This window comes from Lissotriton vulgaris, chromosome 12, assembly GCF_964263255.1.
Source record: "Lissotriton vulgaris chromosome 12, aLisVul1.2, whole genome shotgun sequence".
Taxonomy (NCBI): Eukaryota; Metazoa; Chordata; class Amphibia; order Caudata; family Salamandridae; genus Lissotriton; species Lissotriton vulgaris.
Genome location: NC_141700.1, coordinates 126,733,619 through 126,759,573, shown reverse-complemented (window position 1 = coordinate 126,759,573; position 25,955 = coordinate 126,733,619). Strand labels below are relative to the sequence as shown.

The following is a 25,955-nucleotide window of genomic DNA, read 5'->3' as shown; positions in this document are numbered from 1 at the left end:
CTTAATGTAACAATATAACAGCATACTGACATCATGAGCATTGCAAATGTATACACAGAACAGTTATGCCAAAGTAAGAAAAGGGCCAGCAGTAAAAATACATGAGAATACAATGGGAATGTGAGCAGCAGACAAACTACATGAAGATAGGAAGTAGACCCAGAGGATGTACATTATGACGCAACAAAAGGATACATGGAGTATATAAACCAAGATGACAACAAGAGATAATAAGAGAAGGGGGTTACCTACACGGTGGCAGCAGGACAACATATTGAGTGTGTATGTCAGCATAAGAATGCTAACGTAAAAAATGAATCAGCAAAGTACCTCACCAAAATATCAAGGGGACAAAGTGCTTACATGCTTGCCATCAAATTACAGACTGTTTACTTTAGTAAACACAAGGAGACCACTATGTGCATAGGCCAGGATTTGAAAGTAAAATGCAAAGTCCTTACATGATCAGACAAGCAGATAAAATCCTTCCATTAAAGTATGAATGACAGTAGTTAACTGGTGTCAGGGTGACAAGGGAATAAGAAGAAGGCTTACAGAATAGGTAGGTTTTTGTCTGGATTTTCAGGTGCTTAGCAAGAGGTAAAGTACTAACATCAAGGCAACAAAGGGATAAGTGGAGTACTTTCACAAGAATAACCAGCTCTGAGCATATGCCCCAGGGTAAGACAGCAGAGACCCAAAGGGTGAAAACAGCAGTTCTACGGGCATGTGTGTCAGGGTAACACATAAAGCAGCAAAGTATTTACATAAAGACACATTGGGGATAAAATACAACATTGTAATACAGTGATGTAAGTACTTGAATAAAGGTAGAAAAGGATACACTCTATGGGCCCGATTCACAGAACTAACTTAAGACAAACTCCTTAACTTACTACTTTTGGTATTCACAGAAGTTAGGATTTTGTCTTAAATTTATCTTAAGATAGACTTAAGACAAAATCCTAACTTAAGTCTGTCTTAAGTCTGTCTTAAGACAAACTTAAGACAAAATCCTAACTTCTGTGAATACTAAAAGTAGTAAGTTTAGGATTTCGTCTTAAGTTATTCTTGTGAATCGGGCCCAGTATCAGGATAAGAAAGGGAAACAAAGAGTACTTACACGGAGATTAAAGTTGATAAGGTGCTTCCTTTAAGATGGAGTTGAGAACTTATATCGGTGTAATAGCTCAAGAAGAATAACACTTAAAGGAGAACAGCCAAGGGCACACTGCATCAATATCAGTGTCACAGGAGATGCAGCATCCTTGTTTAACAGAATAGCATTAAAAATTGTGTTAGCTTTTACCCAAGGGCAAAAGCTAAAGAGTGTGAGTACTTACAGGAGAGTAATGATGGGAGTTGCTGCCTGAAGATGGAGATCCATACTCTTGAAATAATAATTTGGAAAAGGGTGTCTATAAACATTCAATACCCTCAAGATGACTGGAACCATTTTACCAACTTCAACCTAGAACATAAAAGAAGGGACATACCATGATAATCACCTGTTTGGCAGTGATACATTTCTACCATTTATACTTCTCAGGCTACCTTCTCCCACGATATCCCTTTCGGGACTTAAAAGTTCGATTACGAGCTACCACGCATCTACTGCTTATCATGATGCAGCAGAACTTTTACCATACATACGTTCAATATGGACCTTCAAAATACCACATGAAAGAACAACTTTTGGTCATTTTTTCAATTGAATAATGATCTCTGACTAGGTCTGGTCGCCATTCAGAGACTTCACTTCAGTTTGACTACGGAGGCTTATGTATGACAACAGCATGAACTGAACCAGCAGCTGGCAGACTATAATGATCCAAATTTTGTAGAGTTTAATATTGGCATTCAGTCTGTTTCCAAACACCCTTATTTCGTTACAGAAGTAAGAAATTGGGAATTCAAATGTTCTTCCAAAGATGAAAGCATTTTGACCGCTGCTAAAAAAAAGGATTTGGAATATAACCCCTAGATTCATCAAAGTCCCGTTTTGCGAGTCCTTAATAGCGATCATTAAGGAATCGCTATTAAGGACTTGCAAAACGGGATTCATGTAGGAATCGCTAAATAAATTGCGATTCCTACACATTCCTTATTTGCGATTAGCAAATTGCTAATCGCAAATAAGGAATAACTCCCCATTCATTCCTATGGGTCTAAAGGCCCATAGGAATGAATGGGGAGTTATTCCTTATTTGCGATTAGCAATTTGTAATCGCAAATAAGGATGGGATTTCAAGGGTGCCAGGGGTGTCCAAGGACACCCTATAGCACCCCTGAAATGTAATCTACATTGGTGTTGCGCACACACATGTCCAAAGGACGTGTGTGTGCAACATGCAACTTAGAAAAAAGCTTTTAAAAGCATTTTTCTAAGTTTTCGCTATTTACCACGAGGTTTGACCTCGCGGTAAATAGCGGCCCGAAATTGTGATTTCGCAATTTAAAATTGGTTAATGAATTGCATTTAAGGAATCTCAAATACAGATTCTTTAAATGTAATTCCTCGATATTTAGCAAATTCGCAATTACCGATTTTTGCATTTGGGATGATGAATCCCAAATGCAAAAATTGCGCTCGCAAAGGGCCAGATTCTCAGAATCTGGCCCTTTGCGAGCTGATTTTTCAATGATGAATCTACCTGTATGTCTCCTACTGCCAAAGTCATCAACTGAGCCACTTTGTTATAAGTCCTGGAATCTGTCCTTTGAGATTGGCAGAGACGTTGGTATTCTGGGCACATAGGTTAGATCCTAGACATGGAAGAATTTCTAAAGGGTTCCAAAAGCTGCTAAAAGCAGACACGCTAAGATTTCTTAAATGTGATATCGTTTAGGTGATCCTTCCACCAATCTGTATATTGGCATTGTTCCTGTAATGGCAGTGCACATGCTGTAATTGTATAGAGAGAAACAACTTTCAGAAAATATAGCTATAATATCTGTAAGACCTTGCATCACAGCGTGCTACAATGCACTCTAGGAAACAACACTAGGTCTAAACCTTTTTCCAAGATGGAACCTGGGTATATCAAGAAGAAAGGAAACAATGGTTACCAAGGATTTATTTAAACAGAGTTATAGGAATTATTTTCAAAAGATACCAAGGGGCACATCCATAGTATCACAAGCTCACTAAGCATGTAAAATTTATTTTCTGGATAGCAAACATCATTGATTTATTATACCGACAAACGGCTCCAAAATTGAAATCAACTGGTTCAATTCAACATATTAATAATAAATGTAAGTATGATTTGCAGATGATATAGTGCTGATGGTGCACTGGGCAGTGAATCATGGGAGAATAAATGTACACAGTGCAATAATAAAAATACAGGTGGACAAAAAGTTGCTACAAGTCAGGGATTGGTCTCTGAGGTTTTTGAGGGAAATTGTTCCACTATATCCAGTACTAGTCTGTGGAGAAGTCCAAGTCTCCTCAGGAATAAAGGGAAATTGCCTGCCAGTCTATACCATCTGGATGGTGTTCATAACTATTGTACCAAACAGCAACATGTATTAATTCCCAGGGATAATATTCACAAAGTATTTCTACAGTACAACTAAACTACAATTAACCACATGATAGACACCGAGGCAGGGCGCCATCAATGTCTGTGGTCTTCACAAAACAATGTACATCTGGCTCACAAATTGAAACAAATAATACTCCTAGCGTTAGGCACTTGATGTCTTGACTTGACCAAAGACCAAATCCCTTAACCACCCATAGTCTCACCTTGTCAATGAAGTCCAACTCCATCTCCAATATATCTGACACACTTATATGCACTATGACTGGACCATAAAATGCAAGGCACAGATCGTGAACTGCAATAGTTACAGTGCCAGGATTCAGTGGTGTGACCTGTAAGCAAAATATGGAGGCACAACACAGACGTCATCAATGCAACATTGTTATTCAATTTCACAAACATTAAAATTCACTTTGAATAGCTGTATTTTTCTTTTGTGATTCGCCCACCATTAACCATTTTCCTATTATTCAGTACAAAATGTGTGCTGTATTTTATCACAATATATTTCCATCGCTCACATCCACATGTTCTAATCTGGTAATATATTTACCACACCCATTTCCTCCTATGTGTGCATGCACAGACACACAGACACAGACACACTCTCTCTCTCTAATTCAGTGATTATTCCTTGTCCACACCCCATTACCAGACACTATCACTCTCTTTTCCTCTAAATAAATTTATAAATAATGTAATTCTTATTGTACTTATGGCAGGGTCAGACTACGTACCTTGAACACTGTAGACAATTACTTCAGGTAGTAAGTTGGCTTCCATACTTTGCTATAGGCAGCCTTTCCTCTTTGCAACTTACACCTCTTTCTTCTGGCTTTCTACCTGACTTAGTTATGCTTTCCATACCCACAAATTTCTCCTTACTACTCTCTGCTTTGTCTTAAACTTCATTTTAATTTCATTTTTTGGACATTTTATTGATTTTTAAACATGTAACAACCAACAACCATCAGGCGCAAAATGTAATGCACTCTCATGGACCGTTCACAGCTTCTCAACAATAAACACCTTATTCTTCCAGTTTGCTGCTATTTCCTATTTTACTATCAGCAACATATGAACCATTAAAGTGCAATACATTTTTTTTCACTTATGTTTTATTGGCATTTTAGTGCAATCAAAAAAAACATGGCAAAACATATTGTCAAAGAAGAAGGCATAACACATTTAAAAGAAAACAATAGTATAAACACCATTCCAGGCAATAGTTATACAGCTTAACTCAAATATATAATTCTCACTGTAGACTCATCTCACTTGCGCTCCTTTAGTGCCTCGTAATAAAATGCTATACCTTCCAGGTGGTGTGGAATGTAGATGGTGGGTATGTCCTTAAGCAGGAGACATCTTGGGGTAACGTGGAGATCAGGGAGTGATGGCGGTGAAAGATCGCAAGCTTTTCTAGCCTCTCACTTGCAGGGCTCGGGGATGTGACAATAGTGCCCATACATAAATAACGGGATGGCCGGAAAGGGAAAAAAAAGTGAACCAATTAACAAAACCTTGTTTGTATGCAAACTAGTGTCTCGGGGGGAGGGGTTGTCTCATCTGTAGGAGAACAGGGTTGGGGTCCGGTGCAAGGGGGGAGGGCTGGTAGGAGGGGTTAACGGGCAGGGGAAGGTCTCAAGCCCGGTCACCACTATGCGGGATATTGAAGTCCAGGCAGGACATGATGGCAACTCGCCGGGGGCTTCAGCCCTCTCACTGCACGTCAAGTGGCCACTACCTATTCTTCCCAGTCCTAGTTACCTGCGATTGAGGGGGATTCTATTCTTCCACCAACTCTGACCACAGGATCTATGGGCCTACGGTGCACTCAACGTGTCTCCTCCCACTTCAATGCTCGTTCCTCAGCACAAGCCCATAATGTGATGCCCTTGACCCAGGTGTCCACCCGCCGACTTCCAGGCCTAGGCGATGCGTCTCCTGGCCAGCACCAGCGCTACGCCAAAGAACCTGTTCCTGTCCTTCTTGGGTGTAGGCCTGGGAAAGGCGCCCAAGAGGTAAATATCAACGGTATTTGTAAGTGATCTATTCAGTGTCCCATTAAGCTTGAGGATAACCTCGTCCCAGTAATTGGTAAGCCCGCGACAGCCCCATGTCATATTTCCAAAGTCAGAATCAGGCGCCGTGCAGCAGGTACATCCCCTAGCCGCACCGCCATAAATGATCCTGAGTCTGTGTGGAGTCAAGTACATCCTATGGCTGTAACTACATTGGATGTATTTAAGACAAGAGATATGGGAGCCCATCTGGGGGTAGGCCAGAGCCCTCCCCACTCAGCGTACATCAGGTCCTGCCACAGGTCTGCTGTCAAACGGGCCCATAAGGAATCTAATGGTGTCCTGGCCAGACCGTTCAAAGACCTGCAGAACTAGGTGACCAAGTGACTGTTAAAAGACACCATGAGTTTGAGGTTCCGTCTCACCCGTGCCCCAAAGGTCCCAGAGTGTGTACATAAGAGCCGCATACATGAGAAATTGCCCCAAGGACAGGCCAGTCTGCTCTGACAGTTCCCTGAGTAGGATCAGGTGGCTGGCATGGAAGCAGTCACTCAAAGTTACTAGCCCTGATTCTGTCCAATGGCTCAACTGCCCTGCTAAGTAGAAAGTGCGGGGATCCCAATGGGGTAACCCCACCAATGGAAGCTCAGGTGCATAGGGTGTCGTCCCCCCTGACCATTTCCTGCATCGCTGCCAACAGTACAATGCTGTAGATAGAAGTAAACTTGTGCGAGGAATCTTCAAGGTAGTACTGAGCAGCTTGGACAACAACATCCGCTGAATGGGTTCAGTGCCCAGTAGGCCAATCTCTGCCGAACCAACCCCATCCAGCCATCTGGTGACCCGCTGGAGATGTGCTGCCATGAGGTGTAATTTGAAATTTAGCAACCCTAGTCTGCCCTCAAAGGAGGAGGGAAGGGAAATCCTGTGGTGACCGCAGTCCCTGATGAGGATGAAGAGAGTGACCAGCCGCTTGAACCAATGTGCCTGCACTCTGACAGGAAGATTTACAAAGTGGAGGTGCATGATCATTTTAGAGAGCGATATGAGCAACATAATGGGCAGCGTGAGTGTCTGCCAAAATAAGACACATGACTTGAGCTATCAAAGTGCCTTTCCCTGGTTGCCATCGTGCAGGTCTGGAAGGTCATAAAAGATCCTTAAAGGAACGCTGTGCCCAGAATATATCCAATAGGCAGGAGGTGGGTCTGACGGCTCAATCAACTACTGAAATTAAGCATGTCTTGTCTCAGTTCACTCGGACGCTGAAATCCTTACGGAGCTGCTGCAACTGGGGAATGTACTATCCAGCATTCTGCAGGTATTTAAGCAAATCATCCGCATAAAGATAGATGACATGCACCATGTCATTCACCGCAATGCCCCACCCTGCACCCTCCACCCAGAACCACTCTGCCAGTGGCTCAATGGCAAAGGCGAACCAGCAGGGGTGACAGTGGACAGCCCTGTTGCCTGTCCCAAAATACTTCATAGGCTTCGGAGATTGTCTGTCCTGTCTGAACCCGCGCCATCGGGTGGGTGTACAACAGGCATGCCCATTTTATCCAATTAGCAACCATACCTATTCACAGCATGGTGATCTCCAAGAAGTCCCACCATATCATATTAAAGGCCTTCTCAAGGTCCACCGACATTATCATGGAAAGCAGATTATCAGCCACATCACGATCCGACATAGATTGAGGGATGTATTCAAGGTTGGTATGAACCCATTTTGATACGTGTGGATCAGGTCCTGCATATGAGGCTGCAACCGGGCAGCGAGCATTTACTAAGTAGTTTAAAATCAATAATTAGCATAGATAAGAGTAAGAGTCAGAGACCATCACGTCTGGAGATCCTGACTAAGGCAAGGGTACCATCAATGCCTCTCTGGGTGTAACCAAAAGTATCCTGGCCTCATATACTTGTGCATACATCTCCAATTTTGGCAACAACAGTCCTTTAAATTATGTGTAGAACCCCGAGGGGAGTTCATTGGCGTCTGGGAAATCTACCTGTCACCTTGGCTTTAATAGCACTTCTAACATCCCATACAGTGACCTTGCCACCCAGCTGGTCCCCTGCGTCTGCAGGGAGTCTAAGAAGGGCTAGGTGGTCCAAAAAAGGGCCACAAGAGGTTAGCAAAACAGCCTCAAGAGGTCGGTAGAGGGAAACATAGTAGTCTTGAAACACCCCACTAATGTCTCACAAAGAAAAGAGGGTTACCCCGGCAGAGGTCAGCAGATGAGGAATGGGGGCCCCTCTGCCTTCAAGGTGTACCAGTCAGGCCAGTAGCCGTTCCGATATACCCCTCTCTTGATGCTCCTGATTCACATAGTCCGTATAATTGTGACATATGAGTCGTTCCAATGTCACATTATACTGTTCCCGGGCCTCTAACAGCTGCAGTAGGGCTCTGTGGTCAGGGCCATGTGTATTATCGTACTCATTAAGAGTATCCTCCAGTCTCGTAATTTCCCCCTCAAGGTACCTGCTTATGCGCATTAATTGGCCCAGGCAATGCCCCCTTACCACCAGTTTAAAGGTTTCCCACTCTAACCCTTGGTACGACGCCGTCCAAGTGTTCATGGCAAAGTATTGCCTTACTTGGTCTTCTAAGGAGGCCCAGAAGGTGGCGTCCGCTAGAGCCGATGGATGCAGCATACAAGTAGGTATTATGGAGCGCTTCTTGGTTTAAAGATTAAAACAAAGCAGATTTTACAGAATGATACCCTGCAAAGAATTATTGCGGGGGTCTAGCATGATTTGTAGGAGTGCAACTTGACTTAGAAATCAGACAAGTGGGCATGATTAAGGTGCTTAAAAAATCAGCAATCTGAAATAATAGAGAGTGATAGAGTGCACTTTGTATCAGGAGCATACCTTGTATTTAGAAAATAAGGGTCTAAAGCATGTGTCTTACACAGTGTATTATCTATGAAGCATTGGACCAGTAGAAAGGCTCAATAAGGTGTTGAAAGATGTATAAAGTTGGTCATCAATAGTGGGTTTGGTGTGAAAGGCATAGTTAATAAGAGAAAGTGGGCCTACAGCATCATGTTGTGTGGAGAGGCTAGAGAGAATTATTAAAAGCGAGGGCATGGTCCACTTTGCAGAAACTGTTATGAATAGAAAATGTCATATGAAGAAAACTGAGAAAGGCATATTTGCAAGTAGTTGCTCCAGCGGAAGGAAATGTGATGAGAATTACATGGATATTGCAGGTTGATGACTGGGAGAAGGTGAGATTGCTAATCTCCATGCAGAAGGGCTGGCCATGTTGCCATGTTTTCAAACCCCTTCATATGACTGAGGTGAGAGAAACCCTTTTGAGAACTGAGGTTGGCTGCAGGTGGTACCAGCATCATGCAGCAATTCTGGAGAAGAGTGGTAGGGACAAGCGTATTGCAAGGTAACATCATGATTATGATACCAGAGTGGTGTTGATGCTCTGCGTAAAGCTAGAGGATAATCATGAATAGTTGTATTGTGTCTGTATATTGCTGTATCAGTGAAGTATGGAGTACAATGGATGCAGCGTGTAGAAGAAGTGGAATGTAGGTAGTGTTGCATGCGATGCCTATGTGGGAATTTAGAGACAATTTTTGAAACTGAAACGGTGCCGAGGACCGGAGGAGAGTACTCTAGAAAGAAAGAAAGTATATGTTGAAACTTACCGTTCAGGTGTGTTCTGCTTTCTATCGCCCCACTGAGACAGGTGTATCATAAAGAACTGCTACATTTTGAGTTTTTTGTATTTTAGCAAAATACTTGACCATTTTGTGAAAAAGTATCCAAACTCTGAGCCATGTTTCCATGTTGCAACAAAGTGGAAGCCACCGCTCGAGAGTGGAGGCTACTGAATGACATTTCAGTCTTGGGAGTTCAGTAGCATGGTGTGGCAATTCAGAAGGTGGTTTGGAGGATAAAATCATTGACAGTGAAGATAAGATATATTTATAAATTCCTTTAGTAGGAACACCTCCTGCTAAATATAAAACTGTTTCATACTTTGGGTTTTATCCTGGGAGAACACTTTTCCAAGGACTAAGCCAAACATGGACCTCTTTCTTGACTATATGAATTAGTGTCCTAGGGCCAGGTTCAGTGGTTGGTGGTAACAGGACATTTGCCAAAATTGGAAGATGCCAAGTTCTCCGTCACCAATGTAATTTGTAGGTGTGGGAACTGCTCCGTTTTGAAAGGTGTTGCCACAATACATTTGCCTTCTGAAACATCTTGTTCACTGTGAAACCGGTGGATGACATGGCACTGGGTGGTCAGCTTTTACAGTGCCAGGTCAGCATTTTATTTTTTTACTGTCCAGGACACCACATTCAGGATTGTGGTCCCTCGGCAAGCAAAAAAGAAAAATATATCCACACACTGGAAAATCTCCCAGTAAGTGACAGGTTTGCCTTTTTCATTTTCCTGCAACAGAACCATGATATGGGAGTTCATCTTTAGATAAAAGGGGAACAAGGTTCACCAACGAGCTGGTAAACAATGATCAATGAGGATCTTATATCTAATTTGTCATGTTAAAACTACTCAAATTATTAAGCATTAAACATCAAGTTGTTTATGCAATCTGTATGTTCACTTTCAAATGTGAACCTTAACAAACATGATCAATATCCACAGACCACCTTCAATTCATCAAAAGGAATTAATATCTTTGAAAATTTGATTTATCTGTTTTTCTAATTATTCATGCTTTGAGCTTATATAGGTGGAATCTTATGTTAGCTTCATAGTCAAAGGTGGACTTAACAAAATCACATTCACAAAATGACTACATTTAGTGTTGCTTCAGCAGGCTGTATTATAAGGGTCTATTCCATACAACTACTAGCTGGTGCATCCAAGATCAACTATTCAATCAATATTTTGAACAATGATGAGGCACCAACTCACGTGGAAGGTGCTCTCTGCTTCCTGGTATGTGACGTTGATGACATCTGCATCACTCATGTTCACTAGATAGTAGCCGGACCCCTCAATTAGGTAAAAGACTTCCTAGCACCAGAAAAAAAAGTCAAACAGTCACAAAAAAGTTAATTGTAGGGTCACTGGTTAGAAAGAGGTGCATTTTAAATCAATCTTAATGAAACAAAACCGAAATCTAACTAGGAGATCTGGGAGAGGCGGGGTTACACTAATTTGAAGAGATACAATTGGAACAAGTCTTAAAAAATAACGTGCTGAAAAGGCAAATTACATTCAACAAAAATTGAAAAAAACATTCACTGTAACAAAAACTATGTCACTTTGATCCCTGGCAAGGCATAATTTTCATGTCCTAATAATGTACAATAAGTATTTCAAGAAAATCTGAACATTAATAGTAAATGTATGAACTCATATTAAAAGCAATGTGAAAGACCAAACTGCATAATGTACAATTAAAGGTTTTCTTCCACGTTGCTGCTTCACTCTTTTCAAAGCATGCAAGCCATAAAAAGGTATTATTGGTTCGATACTTTGGAGGACTAACGAACAGCCAGCCAGGGATTTTGAGGTTACCAAACAGATTTATAGAGAAATTCTCATCAAGCTAATTTATTGAAAAAAGTGGCTATATGCAGCTGCGGCCGCTGCAGGTAAGAGTGGTGGGGCCGGCTGGGGGGGATTTAGAGAGACGACCATGAGGGAAAATTATTTATTTATTTAATTTTCCCTTGTGGTCGTCTTTCGAAATCCCGCCCCCTCCCCCAGCCGGCCTCACCACTCTTACCTGCAGCGGCCGGCTATATGTGATTTTAACTTTTATAAGGAATAACTACAAATACCTTTCAACTGTAGTATTTTTTAGTTTTTTGCCATTTAAAAGACAACTAAAGGCTCCATTACTACGTCGGTCGCAGTTGCTTCCGACCATCACTGTCACGGTTTCGGGACAGACCGACCTCTGGTCAGTGGCCCGACACCGCAATCACAATGCGACCGCTTCCCCATTGTTGCTTCACTCTTTTCAAAGCACGGAAGCCACAAATAGGTATTATTGGTCCGATACTTTGGAGGGCTAACAAACAGCCAGTCAGGGATTCTGAGGTCAGAGGCTTTCCGAATCACATCGTAATAGGGCCCTAAGTATTTTGAAATGAGAAAAGGTAAAAGTGAGTATCAGAGTCTAGTTAGAGGTTTAGATTTAGGAAGTATGAAAAGCTGCATGTAGTTATAGTTTTAAAGTTGGATTAATAATAAGGATTAGATTATTAGGATTTGTATTTGGAAACGTTTAAAGTTGGACTCTATTCATAAGTGGTATAATACTAGGTATAATGGCGCCACTTAGGAGAGGTCAAACATCTATTAGTCATAAACAGTGTCGTAGGATGGTGCTGCATGGTGAGGAGAACCACAAACCTCCCCAAACAATTGTGGCCGAGGCCAACACAATAGATAAATGCACTCCTCAGCACACATCTGCAAGGTAAAAACAATAGTAACAAATTAGAAGCACAGTATTTGTAATTCTTTTATCTTCTTTTTATTCTTTTTCTTCTGTTACTTCCCAAAGTTCTTTGTCAGCCAACACGTGTTTCGTCGCAAACATTGGGAATTTGTCCCGCGACTTTCTCAAGGCTGAGTGAAAAAAAATTACAATTAAAAAATTGGCCATTGTGACACCATACAGAAACTGGTGTACAGAAACCATCTTTAAAGGTCTCCCCATGACTTGATGTTGCTCCACTCACAGATTGGAGACACATATACAAGCAAGCACAGAGTGGATCCCTAAAACCTTATTTCTGAGAGTTTAGCAATTATTCAGTAAGAGAAAATCTCATAATCAGGATGTAAAAAGGGGACCCTATAATCCCAGCATCTGGTTAATGGAGATTACACATATACGTGAGTACAATCCCAATGATGCAAAAACTCATATATCTCTCTGATACGCTTGAAAGCAGAAAATAAATGACCGAAAGTGCACAAAAAACACCAATTAAAACCAAACCAATTGACCGATGTAATGAAGCCTGCTTATCTCTAATACGGGTCAAAAGTAGCGAAGAGAGGATGGAAAAGTGAAATGAACACCAACCAATTATAGACCAAATCTCATGCATAAAAATAACTCAAGTACCTCCAATATCCACTGTAGAAATCTATGCAACGAGAAACACAGAAGTATAATCAGAACTACCACGTCATACATAGGCCTACTCTCCTCAGTTAAGGCATAGACATCAATTCTAATAACATTATCACCTACTTTTCATGTGGTGATAATTCTACCCCACAATGAACAATAGACGATATCCGCTGTTAGAGGCAAGTATTACAGCTCCAAGCTTGTATGGGAACTTAATTTGATCCAATTAGGCAAACTCTGAATTTCAAAAGCAATGCCTCAATATATTCGACTTTTTAATATAGTTCTCGGTCAGTATATAGCCACATATCACCAAAATTGTCAAACTCATACTAAATCTTTCTAATTTTAAGAATTATAGTATGTAAACAGAGTCACAAAATATATTTCTAGCGTGTTCTAAATACACACTAGGTTGGTTAAACATGATTTCTCTAATGGGCATGTAACATCTGCCTCATGTCTCCAAAACGCCGCTTTCCCAAATACGCATTGTAACATGCATCTGCAATCTTTAATGTCTTACCACTAAGGGAAGTGATCCGTCTGTCAAGCAACCAGCCATGTCCTCGAGTACGAGACACGGACATAAGCGTTCCCGCAATTAAATACCTCCCATGGCCTGGGAGCTATAGTCATGGAGAGAGGACAGCACACTCTGTCCTTCCACCCTGGGTGCCATCTTTAAGTATACACTGATAACTCATGTATTGGACTTCCTAATGTATATTTTCATAGATAGGCTAGAAAGTACACATGAAAAATTATATTTGCACAAGACAGGGCTATTTATACCTCTATGTCATGCATTTACACTGAAATGATAGAACAGCCTCTCCGCGGGCGCCATCTTGGAATATGTCACAGAAAGTATTAGTCTCCCCTCAAATGCTTTATCTCAGATCAAGTAAGAATCCAGTCTGTCAATAATTAAAAATGTAATATCTAAAAGATATATGATGAAACTAACATCCATATTGTAAGATCTCCTCAAACTTTTTAACGAATCAAAGGCAAACCCAAATTTGATATATTTGACACAATACTAGTACTAACAATAGATATGACAGTAATAGTAATCAACACAACCTCCCAGGTATATCATAAGTTCTAACAATTAAATATGCATGCCACACAAACAAACATTTATCTCCCCAGAAAGTAATGAAGCTCCTGATCCAGATTGAGCCCGGTTTCTGTGCTGCGTAGTCTGAGAATCCAAAAGACTTCGCGTCTGCATAGAGTCAATTCCCTGTTGCCCCCTTCTAGGGTGCCACAGAGTTTAGTCAATTCCATAGAATACAAAGTCTCTATTTTTGGTCTGTGAAGGGCATTGCGCTATATATGCTGCAATGGGGTACCTGATATCCCCCTGTTTGACAGCTCTCATATGTTCCCCAATTCTTTCTCGTAAGGTCATTATGGTGCTGCCCACATACCTCTTACTGCATTTGCAATCAATGATGTATACAACAAATTTTGGGTAACAATTGATATTGGACATAATCCTATATGTTTAGTCACCAGGGCCATTGAAATGTGTTTTCTTAACACATGCCCGCTTACATATATTACAATGTCCACATCCATAAAATCCTATTGTGCATGGAGTCAACCAACACTCGGTCTTGCTCACCCTAGGGTAACTCTGGCTTAGTACATTTCTAAGGGATACCCCTCTTTGATAGGAGATGTCAGGTCTGTCTGTAATAGAACCAAATAGGGATGTATCTGCATTTAAGATATGACAATGCCTGTTCAAATTACGGACTAGTACCCCTGACCAGGTGTTGAAATTTGTCACCATATATATTTTCTCATCTCTTTTGGCTGCTGTAGTATGCTCTCTCTAAATGTGTCTTTTCTCTCTATTTTGTGTATTCTTTGTTCAGCTCTAGCTAGTGAGTTTTTATCATAACCCCTTGTCTGGAACGTGCCATCATTCATTTCATGCATTCCTAAAATTCGGAATCAGGACTACAATTGTGTCTTGCTCGAAACAGTTCTCCAAAGGGGGTGGCCCTTATCTGGTGTGCAGGATGTGCACTAGATGCATGTAGCGATGAGTTACAAGCGTTTTTTTAATACGAAAAAGTCTGCTATGAATCTTATTCTCCCAGATATATAAATCTACATCCAGGAAAGTGATTTTCCTCGTACTGAATTCAAAAGTAAATTTGATGTTGTATTCATTGCTGTTTAGTTATTCAAAAAAGCCCAAAAGTTTATTTGTGGTGCTCGTCCAGATCATCAGGCAATCATCAATATACCTCCCCCAATAAAGGATGGAGTCTTTCCATTCGGTGCCCATAGGACCTCAGATTTTCATCTCCTCAAACCAACCCATGACATGGTTGGCATACGAGGGAGAGAATCTGGAGCCCATGGCAACCCCTTGTTTTTGTCTGTACCACTTCTCTTAAAACAGAAAAACATTGTTGTCCAAGATAAGCTCGATCATGTTTATCAGCATTTCAGTGTGGTTCGTTTAAAGTGGAAATTCTACTAATGGTTAGGGTTAAAATTGAAGTTACTCTATAATTTAGAGTTAGGAAATGGGTTTGGAATAGAATTAGGTTTACAGTATGTACGGGATAGGAAAACAGTCAGGATTGGGGCTAATGTTCATTTGGCTGACAGTGAGTAAACTACAAGCTCTTAAAGGATTTTATTTCAGCGGATTTGTTACAGGTAAAAATGTATTATCAGTGAAAACGCTGACTGTAGTGATTTTACCAAAGAAGTTTCCCAAATTTGGTACTTCTTTAAAGCAGATATTCTTTATAACTCCTTACATGCGTTCACACTGTGCCATGAGGCTAGATTAGAATAGTCAACAAGATTTCACTCTACAGACAAATTAAAAAGGTGGATACGTAGTGTTGGGAAATGTCTGATCGGTGTGGTGGGTTAGTCCCTGGCCAACTCCATTAAAGGTCCATTAAAGTAAGACTATGTAGCATATGGTTTAAAAAATAAGGTAGATTTTGTTCACTTAAAAATAAACAAGAACATTTTGCCAAAAGGGTTTCAGTAGAACACATTTTTTAGTAGGGTTACTGGTAAAATCGGTAAACTACCATGGATCCAATAGAAGGAATCCCTTAAAAGATAAATGTAAGTCATGTATGTACCTCACGGCAAAAGACACCAGGACAGGGCTGGGCTATATATTAATGAAAGTCAGGAATGTTCGAAACAGGTCACATGTCACATGTCTATGGAAAGTTAGTCCTAGAATGTGTATGGGCATATATACAGGGAAACACAGAATGAGGGTTTTAATCCAAGCAGTGCCCAAGTGGCATGTGGGATGTGTATGAACACCAGAAAGAGCAAAATCTTCAATCCATTATGGATGAGCGTCGATCTGCACGGTCCAAATATAAAGACAGATATTAATTAACCCTTACTGGCTTCCCTGCAAAGAACTCTTGAATGAGGTCTCTCTGCATGTGAATGTGTGTGCGCCACCATGTGTGTGAATGAATGCAAACATGTTTGGGCTACTGTAAAGTAGTATGTGTTGACAAGCACATAAAAAAAGAATGCTCGGTCTCTCCTCTCTCAGGAAGATGCCAAATACTCATCTCGCCAATGAAGACTATCCTCCCACACAATAGGAAGTTACTCATTATCTGTCTCCTGGCATATGGCACGGGCTCTCATCCATAGTTCAGGGCTCTGTCCATAGTTCAGGGCTCTGTTTCCTAGCAAGGTTCCTACTGCAATAATATCTTTACATAAATACATGAATCTCCTCTACGCCCTGTCAACAGGGAAGACAGTATTTCTTAACTAACAGCTTTTTTTCATCTAAGCTTCTTACTATGGAGTGCACAAAAATCAAATATGCGACAAAGGAGATAATTGCGCTTGGATTAAATAAACATTCTACTTCATTGTATCTTTAGATGGCTTCTTTATCCTTTTATAAACTATATCCCTAACATGTCTTAAGAACAGATCACACCTCCTTGCTTTTAGATATAAAAAAGAATCATATGTGTTCATATAAGATAAATACCAGGTCTTCTCCAAATTCTCAGTAATAGTTATCAGCATTTATAAACAGGCTCTCTTGCACCGCTAATAAAAACACTGTAAATAGTCTCACACCATCATATAGGTAGCCTTGCACTTCTATAAACAGATTGCCTACTTTCTTATAGGGTAAATCACATAAGACTCTTCAAGACAAACTGGGCTCCCCAACAACTAGGTACCATGATCAAGAATCAAGTGTGTAAGACCCTTAACAAAAGCCTTACCATTTCAGTTATTCAAGCACTTATTGTGCTCATTCAACTGGTGCCAACCTTGCCACAGCTATTGCAAACAACTACTTAGCCAGGGGCAGCTTCCCTGTTCCAGACTGTGGCACTAATCCATCCACAAAAAAAGAAATAGCTGGATATTTACCAATTTCCCAACCCAGCTCCTAGGCAAACTCGTCAGATCAGCAGTCGTCAACCAAACTGCTACATGATTTAGGAAAAACACGTACTCTCAGATGTAGCTGATGAGTGCCCAGTGGTCATGCATGATGCTACCATGGCAGTGGGTAACTTTCCTAGTCTCTTCTGTGTGGCTACGAAATGCAAAAGGATGTCTGGGGAACCTATCGGCAGCCTGGATGTGAGCCCTGTAATTGTGACTGTGACATCAGTGCACCAGTGTAATAATGAGCCTAAGCCAGGAGAGGGGGTTGTAGCCCAGAGCGAGTGGTGGGTCGCTCACTCGAGTGCTCTTCCCTCTTTACACCCCAAGCAGAGCGACTGGATAGCAGACGGGGGTGAATTATGGAACAAAGAGAACGAGGATGGTCCCTTTAATTACATCGAAGTGGACAGCAAGGACACGCCTCCTGATGACGTAGGAGATCCCGGATTGGAGGAAAAGACGGAAGAAACACCATTGGCGTGTGACGTCACCGACGAGAGAGTTGTGTGCAGAGGAGAGCCGGCGAAGCTGCGAGGAGGAGAAGGTCCGCGAGAGAAGGAGAGGTGCCGAAGAACCAAAGACAGAGGTCACTGTGCCTGGAGGCCACTGTTCCCGTGCATCGCCCAGCCACACTCAGAGAGGAGTGTGGCTCAGCCAGGTGCAGCGCGTGTCAGGCTGGGTGGGGAGGAGGGGGGAGACGGCAGTTAAAGCTCCTGAGTGCAGGACAGAGAACGCTTAGAGCGGGTGTGTAAAGCTCCCGACTGCAACACTAAGAACGCTAAGAGTCGAGGTTAAAAGCTACCGACTGCAATACGGAGAGCGTTTTTGTAAAATATTGTAAATAGTCCAGTATTCACTTGTGTAACCCCTCCCCACGCTACCCTCACTTTCCCTCACCTCTACCACAATGTTCTTGCTGTATATATAGAAATTGTGTATACACTCAGGCACTGGTGGTCCCTCACACCCCGGGTTTCCTATAGTGGGAGTAATAACCTTGGACAGTTGTACCTGACCGGAGTGTCTCTTCCTCTCTCTTATGTACCACGGTGGAGATCCTCACGAAGAATATCCTGCTAGCGACCCCACCTCCCTTCACCAAGGCGCCAGAAGACCACCTGAAGAGACAGCAACCACGGACCACGCAATATTGGCCAGGGAAAGACTCACTTTGAGAAAGAAAAAGACTCTTGGTAAAATATAACCTAACATACCACGATCTAGTCTCCGTGCCCTTCCATCGACCCCGCCACAACTGGTGTCAGAAGTGGGATTTCCCCCTTCAAATCCTTCCCCAGAAATGGATCAACTTATCCAGCATTTGATTAAAGGGCAGGAGAAACTGGAGTGGGCCTTTGAGCGCCAAATGTCCTCAGCTCAAGTCGACCGAGAGGTGTTTAAGAATACTATGGCCGCGCAGATTTTTGCCCCCATTATTATGAGGCACAAGCTGCCTACCAGGTAGCGAATGCCACCGGGGTAACACCATATCAAGAAATAAAAACCATCATACTAGACCACCTCGGCCTAGACGCTGAAGCCTACAGGGTCAGGTTCAGAAAAGAGAAAGGAATTCCTGAGGAGAATCCAAAGACATTGTATTTCAGATTGAAGGCTGCAGCAGATAAATGGATACAACCTGAAGGCAAGAGCAAGCAAGAAATAATGGAATGTATATATCTAGAACAATTCATGGAAGCACTTCCCTATGGGACACAAAGATGGCTCAAGCAGCACTCGGGTCTAACCCCAGCCCAGGCTATTGAAATGGCCTCTACCTTTTCAAGAGCTCAACCTAGAGCCCTGCCCTGGGACGTAGAAAAAGTTTTAAAAACTACACCTTTAGCAAAAGGAGATAGAAAGGTCAAAGGGAGCGTTGACCCTCCCAGACCAAAACCAATCAAAATGGAGGTACCCATGACTGGGGACACATTGCCCGTCTGTGCCCCCCAAAAAAACAGACAAATAACCCATGGAAGTGGGCTATGCGCCTCGGGCGGTGATGTACACAGCGGAGATGGGTCCCTCCTTCTACCTACGTGTTTTGGTTAATCATAAATGGGTCAAAGCGTTGTTAGACTCAGGGTGCCGTCAATCGGTCATACAGAAAGCTTTAGTTCACTCTTCTCAGATACTCCCCGAAACCATAGTACACATAAGATGCATACACAGAGACGTAAAACCATATCCCTTAGCTAAGTTGATCATACACCCTTCGGGAAGGCCCCCTTGTACTGTAAGGGTGGGTGCGGTAGAGTCACTGCCCGAGGATCTGATATTAGGGGTAGACAATCCTGACTTCCTGGCTCTATTTCAGACAGAAGCGAGGAAGACAGAGAAGGAGAAAGACACCCCTAAAACAGCTTTCATAGCTGCAGAACCGTGGGCTTTAGATCGTAATTTCCGTTTTGCCCAGGCTAATGACAACACATTATTTAATGCCTGGGAACTGGCACACGCTTCTCAGAACACTACGAGCAGTCCTTATCCCAGGTTTATCATAGAGAATGGTCTGCTATATAGGGATAAAAAAGTAGGGGAGGGACGTCAGCTACTTGTTCCGAAAGTATTCAGAGACCAAATACTCTTTTATGCCCACACTCATCTTACAGCAGGTCATTCTGGATCCGAGAAAACCATACAGAACATAGTGAAATGGTTTTACTGGCCAGGGATTTACAAAGAAGCCACTGAATACTGTCGTACCTGTGAGGTGTGTCAGAAACTAAATCTATGCACACCACCAGCCGTACCCCTACAGCCTTGGCCCATTATCGGACAACCGTTCGAAAGAGTATGGATGGACCTTATAGGTCCCCTCCCTAGATCTTCGAAAGGACATACCTATGCATTAGTGATAATTGACTATGCCACTCACTTTCCCGAGGTTTTTCCTCTAAGGGCACCCACTACCAAAAACATCGCAGAGAAGTTTGTTGAATTATTCTCCAGGGTGGGATTCCCCAGAGAAGTATTAACGGATCAGGGAACTCCGTTCGTTTCCAAGCTCATGAAAGAAGTTTGTAAAATGTTAGACATAAAACAAATACATACATCAGCATACCATCCCCAGACCGATGGTCTGGTGGAAAGGTATAACCGCACATTGAAAACGACCCTAAGGAAATTGCTCACCCTTGAAGCCGGGGAGGGAAGAGTGTAATAATGAGCCTAAGCCAGGAGAGGGGGTTGTAGGCCAGAGCGAGTCGCTCACTCGAGTGCTCTTTACACCCCAAGCAGAGCGACTGGATAGCAGACGGGGGTGAATTATGGAACAATGAGAACGAGGATGGTCCCTTTAATTACATCGAAGTGGACAGCGAGGACACGCCTCCTGATGACGTAGGTGATCCCGGATTGGAGAAAAAGACGGAAGAAACACCATTGGCGTGTGACGTCACCAACGAGAGAGTTGTATGCAGAGGAGAGCCGGTGAAGCTGCGAGGAGGAGAAGGTCCGCGAGAGAAGGAGAGGTCCGGAGGTGCCGAAGAACCGAAGACAGAAGTTCCTGTGCCTGGAGGCCACCGTTCCCGTGCATCGCCCAGCCACACTCAGAAGAGGAGGAGTGTGGCTCAGCCAGGTGCGTCAGCACGTGTCGGGCTGGGTGGGGAGGCGGGGAGAGACAGCAGTACAGAGAACGCTTAGAGCTGGTGTGTAAAGCTCCGACTGCAACACTAAGAACGCTAAGAGTCGAGGTTAAAAGCTACCAACTGCAATACTGAGAGCGTTTTTGTAAAATATTGCAAATAGTGTAGTATTCACTTGTGTAACCCCTCCCCACCCTACCCTCACTTTCCCTCACCTCTACCTCGATGTTCTTGCTGTAAATATAGAAATTGTGTATACACTCAGGCACTGGTGGTCCCTCACACCCAGGGTTTCCTATAGTGGGAGTAATAACCTAGGACAGTTGTACCTGACCGGAGTGTCTCTTCCTCTCTCTTATGTACCACGGTGGAGAGCCTCACGAAGAATATCCTGCTAGCGACCCCACCTCCCTTCACCAAGGCCCCAGAAGACCACCTGAAGAGACAGCAACCACGGACCCCGCAATATTGGCCATGGAAAGATTCACTTTGAAAAAGAAAAAGACTGTTGGTAAAATAAAACCTTATATACCACAATCTAGTCACCGTGCCCTTCCATCGACCCGCCTCAACCTGTCACACGTCCCTTAACAGTACAATGCACTAGCCCGGCCCTTACACAAGGTGAAGGGTTGACTATAGGTGTTGTAATGGATAAGGCGATACAAAAGGGGATGATGGACGGAGCGTTTGAGCCAATCAAACACTCATTCTTGAGCTCACTCAGCCACCCCAGTTCAGACATGGCACTTTTGACTGGGTGTGAGTGTTTGATTGGTTCAGATGCTCCGTCCATTACCACCCCCTTTTGTACCGCTTTTGGCCGCCATAAGTGTGGCAGGGTATGCTCAGACGTGAGTCCCTTGCTCACTTTGCCACTGGATTCAAGCAAGCTGGGCTGAAGACGGCTGGAATGCCAGAAACCGGTCCTCGGAAGCTTGTTTCCGGTCCAGGGAAGGCATGGTTTGGCAGTTCGGGCTGGACTGTTCCCATGAGGCACAGGGTCAGACTGATTTGCATATAGTCATGTCTGAACTGGGGTGGCAGAGTGGGCTAAAGAACGGTGATGGATTAAACCCAGATCTTTTGACTGGGTGTGAGTGTTTGATTGGTTCAGATGCTCCGTCCATTACCACCCCCTTTTGTACAGTTGTAATGGATAAGGACACTTTTGGGGGGAGGGTAAGAGGGACAAGGCTGGTCAGGCAGTTCCGTCACTTGCCTAAGTTCAAATGTATTATTTTTCAGAACACAATGCGTGGTTTCACTCAGAAACATTCTAGTGCCAACGAGAATTTGTGGTGCGCCTGTGAAGCAAGCACTATGTGTTGAGACTGGAGCTAACTAAACGCCATCTGTCACGCAATTGGTGTGAAATAATGGGATGGAGCTGAAGCTTGAGGAGGCTTTTCTAGTATATAATAGAAATACTGAGATAAAAAAATAGTGCATCCAGAATAGTGACTGCAACAATATCATTACTTAAGTATATTTAGGTAGATATAGATTTACTGTACTTACATCCACATATATGTACCTTGAAGACTATATATGACTAGATATCCAAGTATAAAGCAAACGTGGGAGGTTTATAAAATAACCCCACCAAAGGCAGCCAGCAAACTCCTGATTAACAGAGAATACTGCATTATTTAAGACATGTTTTGGGCACTGAAAATGTAATAAAGCTACATCCCTTTGTCTTCCACACTGTTAACAGGCATATTCAAGTATGATAAAAATGAGTCTTGTAAATTGTAATGGTTTTAACAGTTTAGTAAAAGAATGAAATATAAATACCCAATAACTGTGTGGGCAGACTAATTTATTACCAATTATTAGTGTGGCAATAAGGATTGACCTTACCTAATACTATTAAAAATACAGTGCATGGTGGAAGCTGTTTTGAGCTTGAACGAAGGATAAACACTGACACAAGGGCACTATTATTGTGGATTACCTTTCCATGTGGTTAGGGTCACATGAAAGAACGTGTCTGCAAAGTGTGAGCGAGATCTCCCCATCACTGTCTACTATGCACCACTGGTTTAGTGGGAATAATCCATATTGATCAGGATCAGGCAAATAAAACTGTGTGAGCTGTAGGATCCAGACACAGAACCATGCACAGACATGCATACACACACGCACACATCTCGAAATACTCTGGCTCACCGAATGTGAGCAGTCCTCTTGTATAGTTTGAAATTGGTTGTTGCACGCCTCATCTCACTGCTTGCCCAGAAATTAGGGAACTACTTGCTCCATGTGCTGCGCATACTGACATACAACCAGACATTAGGAGTGCATGAACAAACGAGCTCTGTCAAGGTCTCAGCCAAAATAAGGCGAAGCCTGATGTCAGCCAATTTCTATCAGTGAAGGTACCCGGTCCATCTTTTTCTGATATCTTCCGTAATTCCCTTAAAGATCTGTTGCACGTATTTGGCTCCAAATGCCGCCTTAAAAGAGCTCTGCAGACCCCCTATGTACCTTCAGTTCTGGGTGATTGAATATAGTGGCTTTCGATGGTACCACGCTGACATCATCCACAAGTAACACCTCCACTGTCGCAGTCATGGGATTCTGGTACCATTCCTGGAGGGCAAATTAAAGGAAGGTTTTGATTCACAAATCGCAGCTGAACCAAAGATTGTGAGAAAAAAGATATGACAGTTGCCAACCCAAAGATTACCTGTTTCCTCCTTCCATCCACAGTCAGCGGGCAAAACCTGATTCATTACCACAAACTGCAAATTCAGACCAGCTTATCATATATGCACTAGGACCATGAAGTGAAAGTCTGTACTGGCTGCCTTAATACATTTGTTATAGGGGTCACTGATCACTGTTTTCTCTTTCTGTAATTGATGTGCCAGCATCAACTCTGTGCTTCCTTTCTGCAGATGATGCAGTCTCCTGTAACTGCTCCTTGTGTGTCAGTGATGCTGAAGCCAGTGCTTTGCACTCCCTGTGCGAGTCAGTGATGCTGCAGTCACCAAGTAAAATTTGCCTCTGTGCACACACTAGTGTCACAGTCATGCACCCTCTAGCAGACACCTATTCAACTTGTCATACTTTTCAAGGTAATAGTTTTGTTTCAGTCACACTTTTCTACAGTCACATTTGTCTCTGGAATCACTCTCTTTAAGCAGCCACACTTGTCCCTATAGATGCATATTCCCTGAGATTCAACTGTTAGCCGGGTTGTCACACTCTTCTAGGAGGTCAGCTCATCCCTAAGGTCACATTCATTCTCTGAGCAGTCACAATCACGATTGTGTGCACACTCATAAAGGCACTACACTCTTCAGCTTTTCCCTGTGTTCACACTATAGCAGTCCTACTATTATAATAGTAATACTAATTTATGTGGTCTTTGGGCAGTAAGACGTATCACTGTGCTTTCGCTCTTTTAGGAGTCAAGATTCATCGCTGTGGGACACCCTTCAACTGGTTACTCTTGCAGAGCACTCACATTTGCCCACAGAATAAACACTTGCTTGTGATCATAATTGTCCCTGTGGTCATCTCTAACAGCCCTCACAACTTTACTTGTAAAACAACTTTTCCTTGTACTCAAACATGCCCTGTGTTCCCAAACGCGCCCACTTCTCTGTAGCCACACTAATTCCTGTGGTCACACTCTCCCCTCATTCACACTCTTCCTGGTAGTTATTATGATCCCTGCAGCCACACTTGTACCACAATCACACACTTATCTATACCCACACACATCTCAACAATCCACACTAAGAAAAGGCCCATCTCTCACTCACTTGAGGGATGACTCCGTCCACATATCCCACAGAGGTGACGGTGACCAACAGTGATCCTTTCTTGTGGTCCACATGCAGGATCCGATGACCTACGAACAGAGCACAAAGTATAATCACACATTCTAAAAACATGCCTTTAGGAAGCATTACCCTACATGCACTCATTGGACCTTTCTTATACACATCACAGGTTCGTGTATATTACAGATGCCAGCAACAGCTACAGGCTGCTCAGCAAGTACGTTAAAACTCCCTCAGGTACGCTGTTGTTTCAAACCTAAACTACAGCCCAAAACAAGATGAGCATCTTAGGTAGAACTTAAGATAGCTTTGTGGTTTTACAATATTAAGAAAATAGGAACTATTTGAAGGAAATATTAAAAAGAATAATAGCTTATGTTTGTGAAAATATCTTTACAGCATTTGAATGTGCTGTTGCAGTTCTTTCACAATACTCTGAAGCTGAATTCTTGGTAAGTAGTAAAAATCTTTATTCGGTTTCATTTTTACAAAGAGAACCATAAAAGTGTACAAACATTTTAGAAAATTTTAGCAAATACACATTAAAAAATTCAGTTTGGTAAGGGATCATCATTGACTTATCAAAATGATTTTAGAGGTTATTGTTTTCAAGGTTCAGCCTATCCTTAAAAATGCATTTTAAAAAGGTGCTAACAACTTTACACACGTACGGTGAATTTAAGAATTGTAGCCAAAGCATAGCAGGGCGACAACTTCTAAAATGTGAAGATCGAAGCAGAGGAATTAGCCAAAGTTTGCGATGAGCAGAATAGAAAGTACAAAACAAAACAGTGTGCATTGTTGACTGTTCTGATAGTTCGTCGCAAGGGCAAAGAGTTAAACATTCATCCCAGCTGTTTCTTTTAGGGAATGCTACCACCCTGTGGAAAATGTTCAACCTAAATCTCGTTAATAAGAAACGTTCAAACTGCGAGTTTACGTATGTTAGATAGGGTTCCATTTCCAGGGTGGACATAACTGCTACGGAGTGCTGTACTGATTGTTTTCTGATCTCCACAGTAATGCGAAGCTCTTCGAAATAGCTCAGTGCTTTTACCTTTAGTTCTTTTTTTGCTATTTCGGCGATAGTTTCAGGATTGTGATAGTACTTCGGCATTCCCAGGTCTGCAAAGAGTTTCTTAACATATGTGAGCCAGGGTATTTTTTCGGCCCTGTCTAGGGTCATACAGTCCATGATTATGGCTTTGGTAAGTGTGTTTTTTGTAGAGATCCATATTCTGCGCCAAAGGAGTACTGGTTCAACTTTGGCCAGATCTTCAATATATGGGAGTTCCAGTTCTGCATGACAAGCATAGGTGGAGGCTCTTTTTGGGACCGCAAGCAAGAATCTCAGGAAAGTGTTTTCTGCTACCTGCAGGGCATTTACATTTTTGTGTCCCCATAGGCCCGCCCCGTATAGAGCCATGGAATGGCACTTGGCTCTA

General features: G+C 42.5%; 1 protein-coding gene across 1 annotated transcript in view; it reads right to left on the bottom strand.

Annotated features, from left to right (window-relative positions):
* The window catches only part of NUP210L (nucleoporin 210 like), a 307,190-nt gene that overhangs the window by 166,185 nt on the left and 115,050 nt on the right, over positions 1–25,955 (bottom strand). Inside the window, exons 18-22 of the mRNA XM_086945518.1 lie at positions 24,490–24,578; positions 23,204–23,308; positions 10,496–10,597; positions 3,755–3,883; positions 1,344–1,471 (exon numbers count right to left, since the gene is read on the bottom strand). Of these exons, the coding sequence (XP_086801644.1) occupies positions 1,344–1,471; positions 3,755–3,883; positions 10,496–10,597; positions 23,204–23,308; positions 24,490–24,578 (553 nt within the window). The remainder of the gene's footprint in view (positions 1–1,343; positions 1,472–3,754; positions 3,884–10,495; positions 10,598–23,203; positions 23,309–24,489; positions 24,579–25,955) is intronic.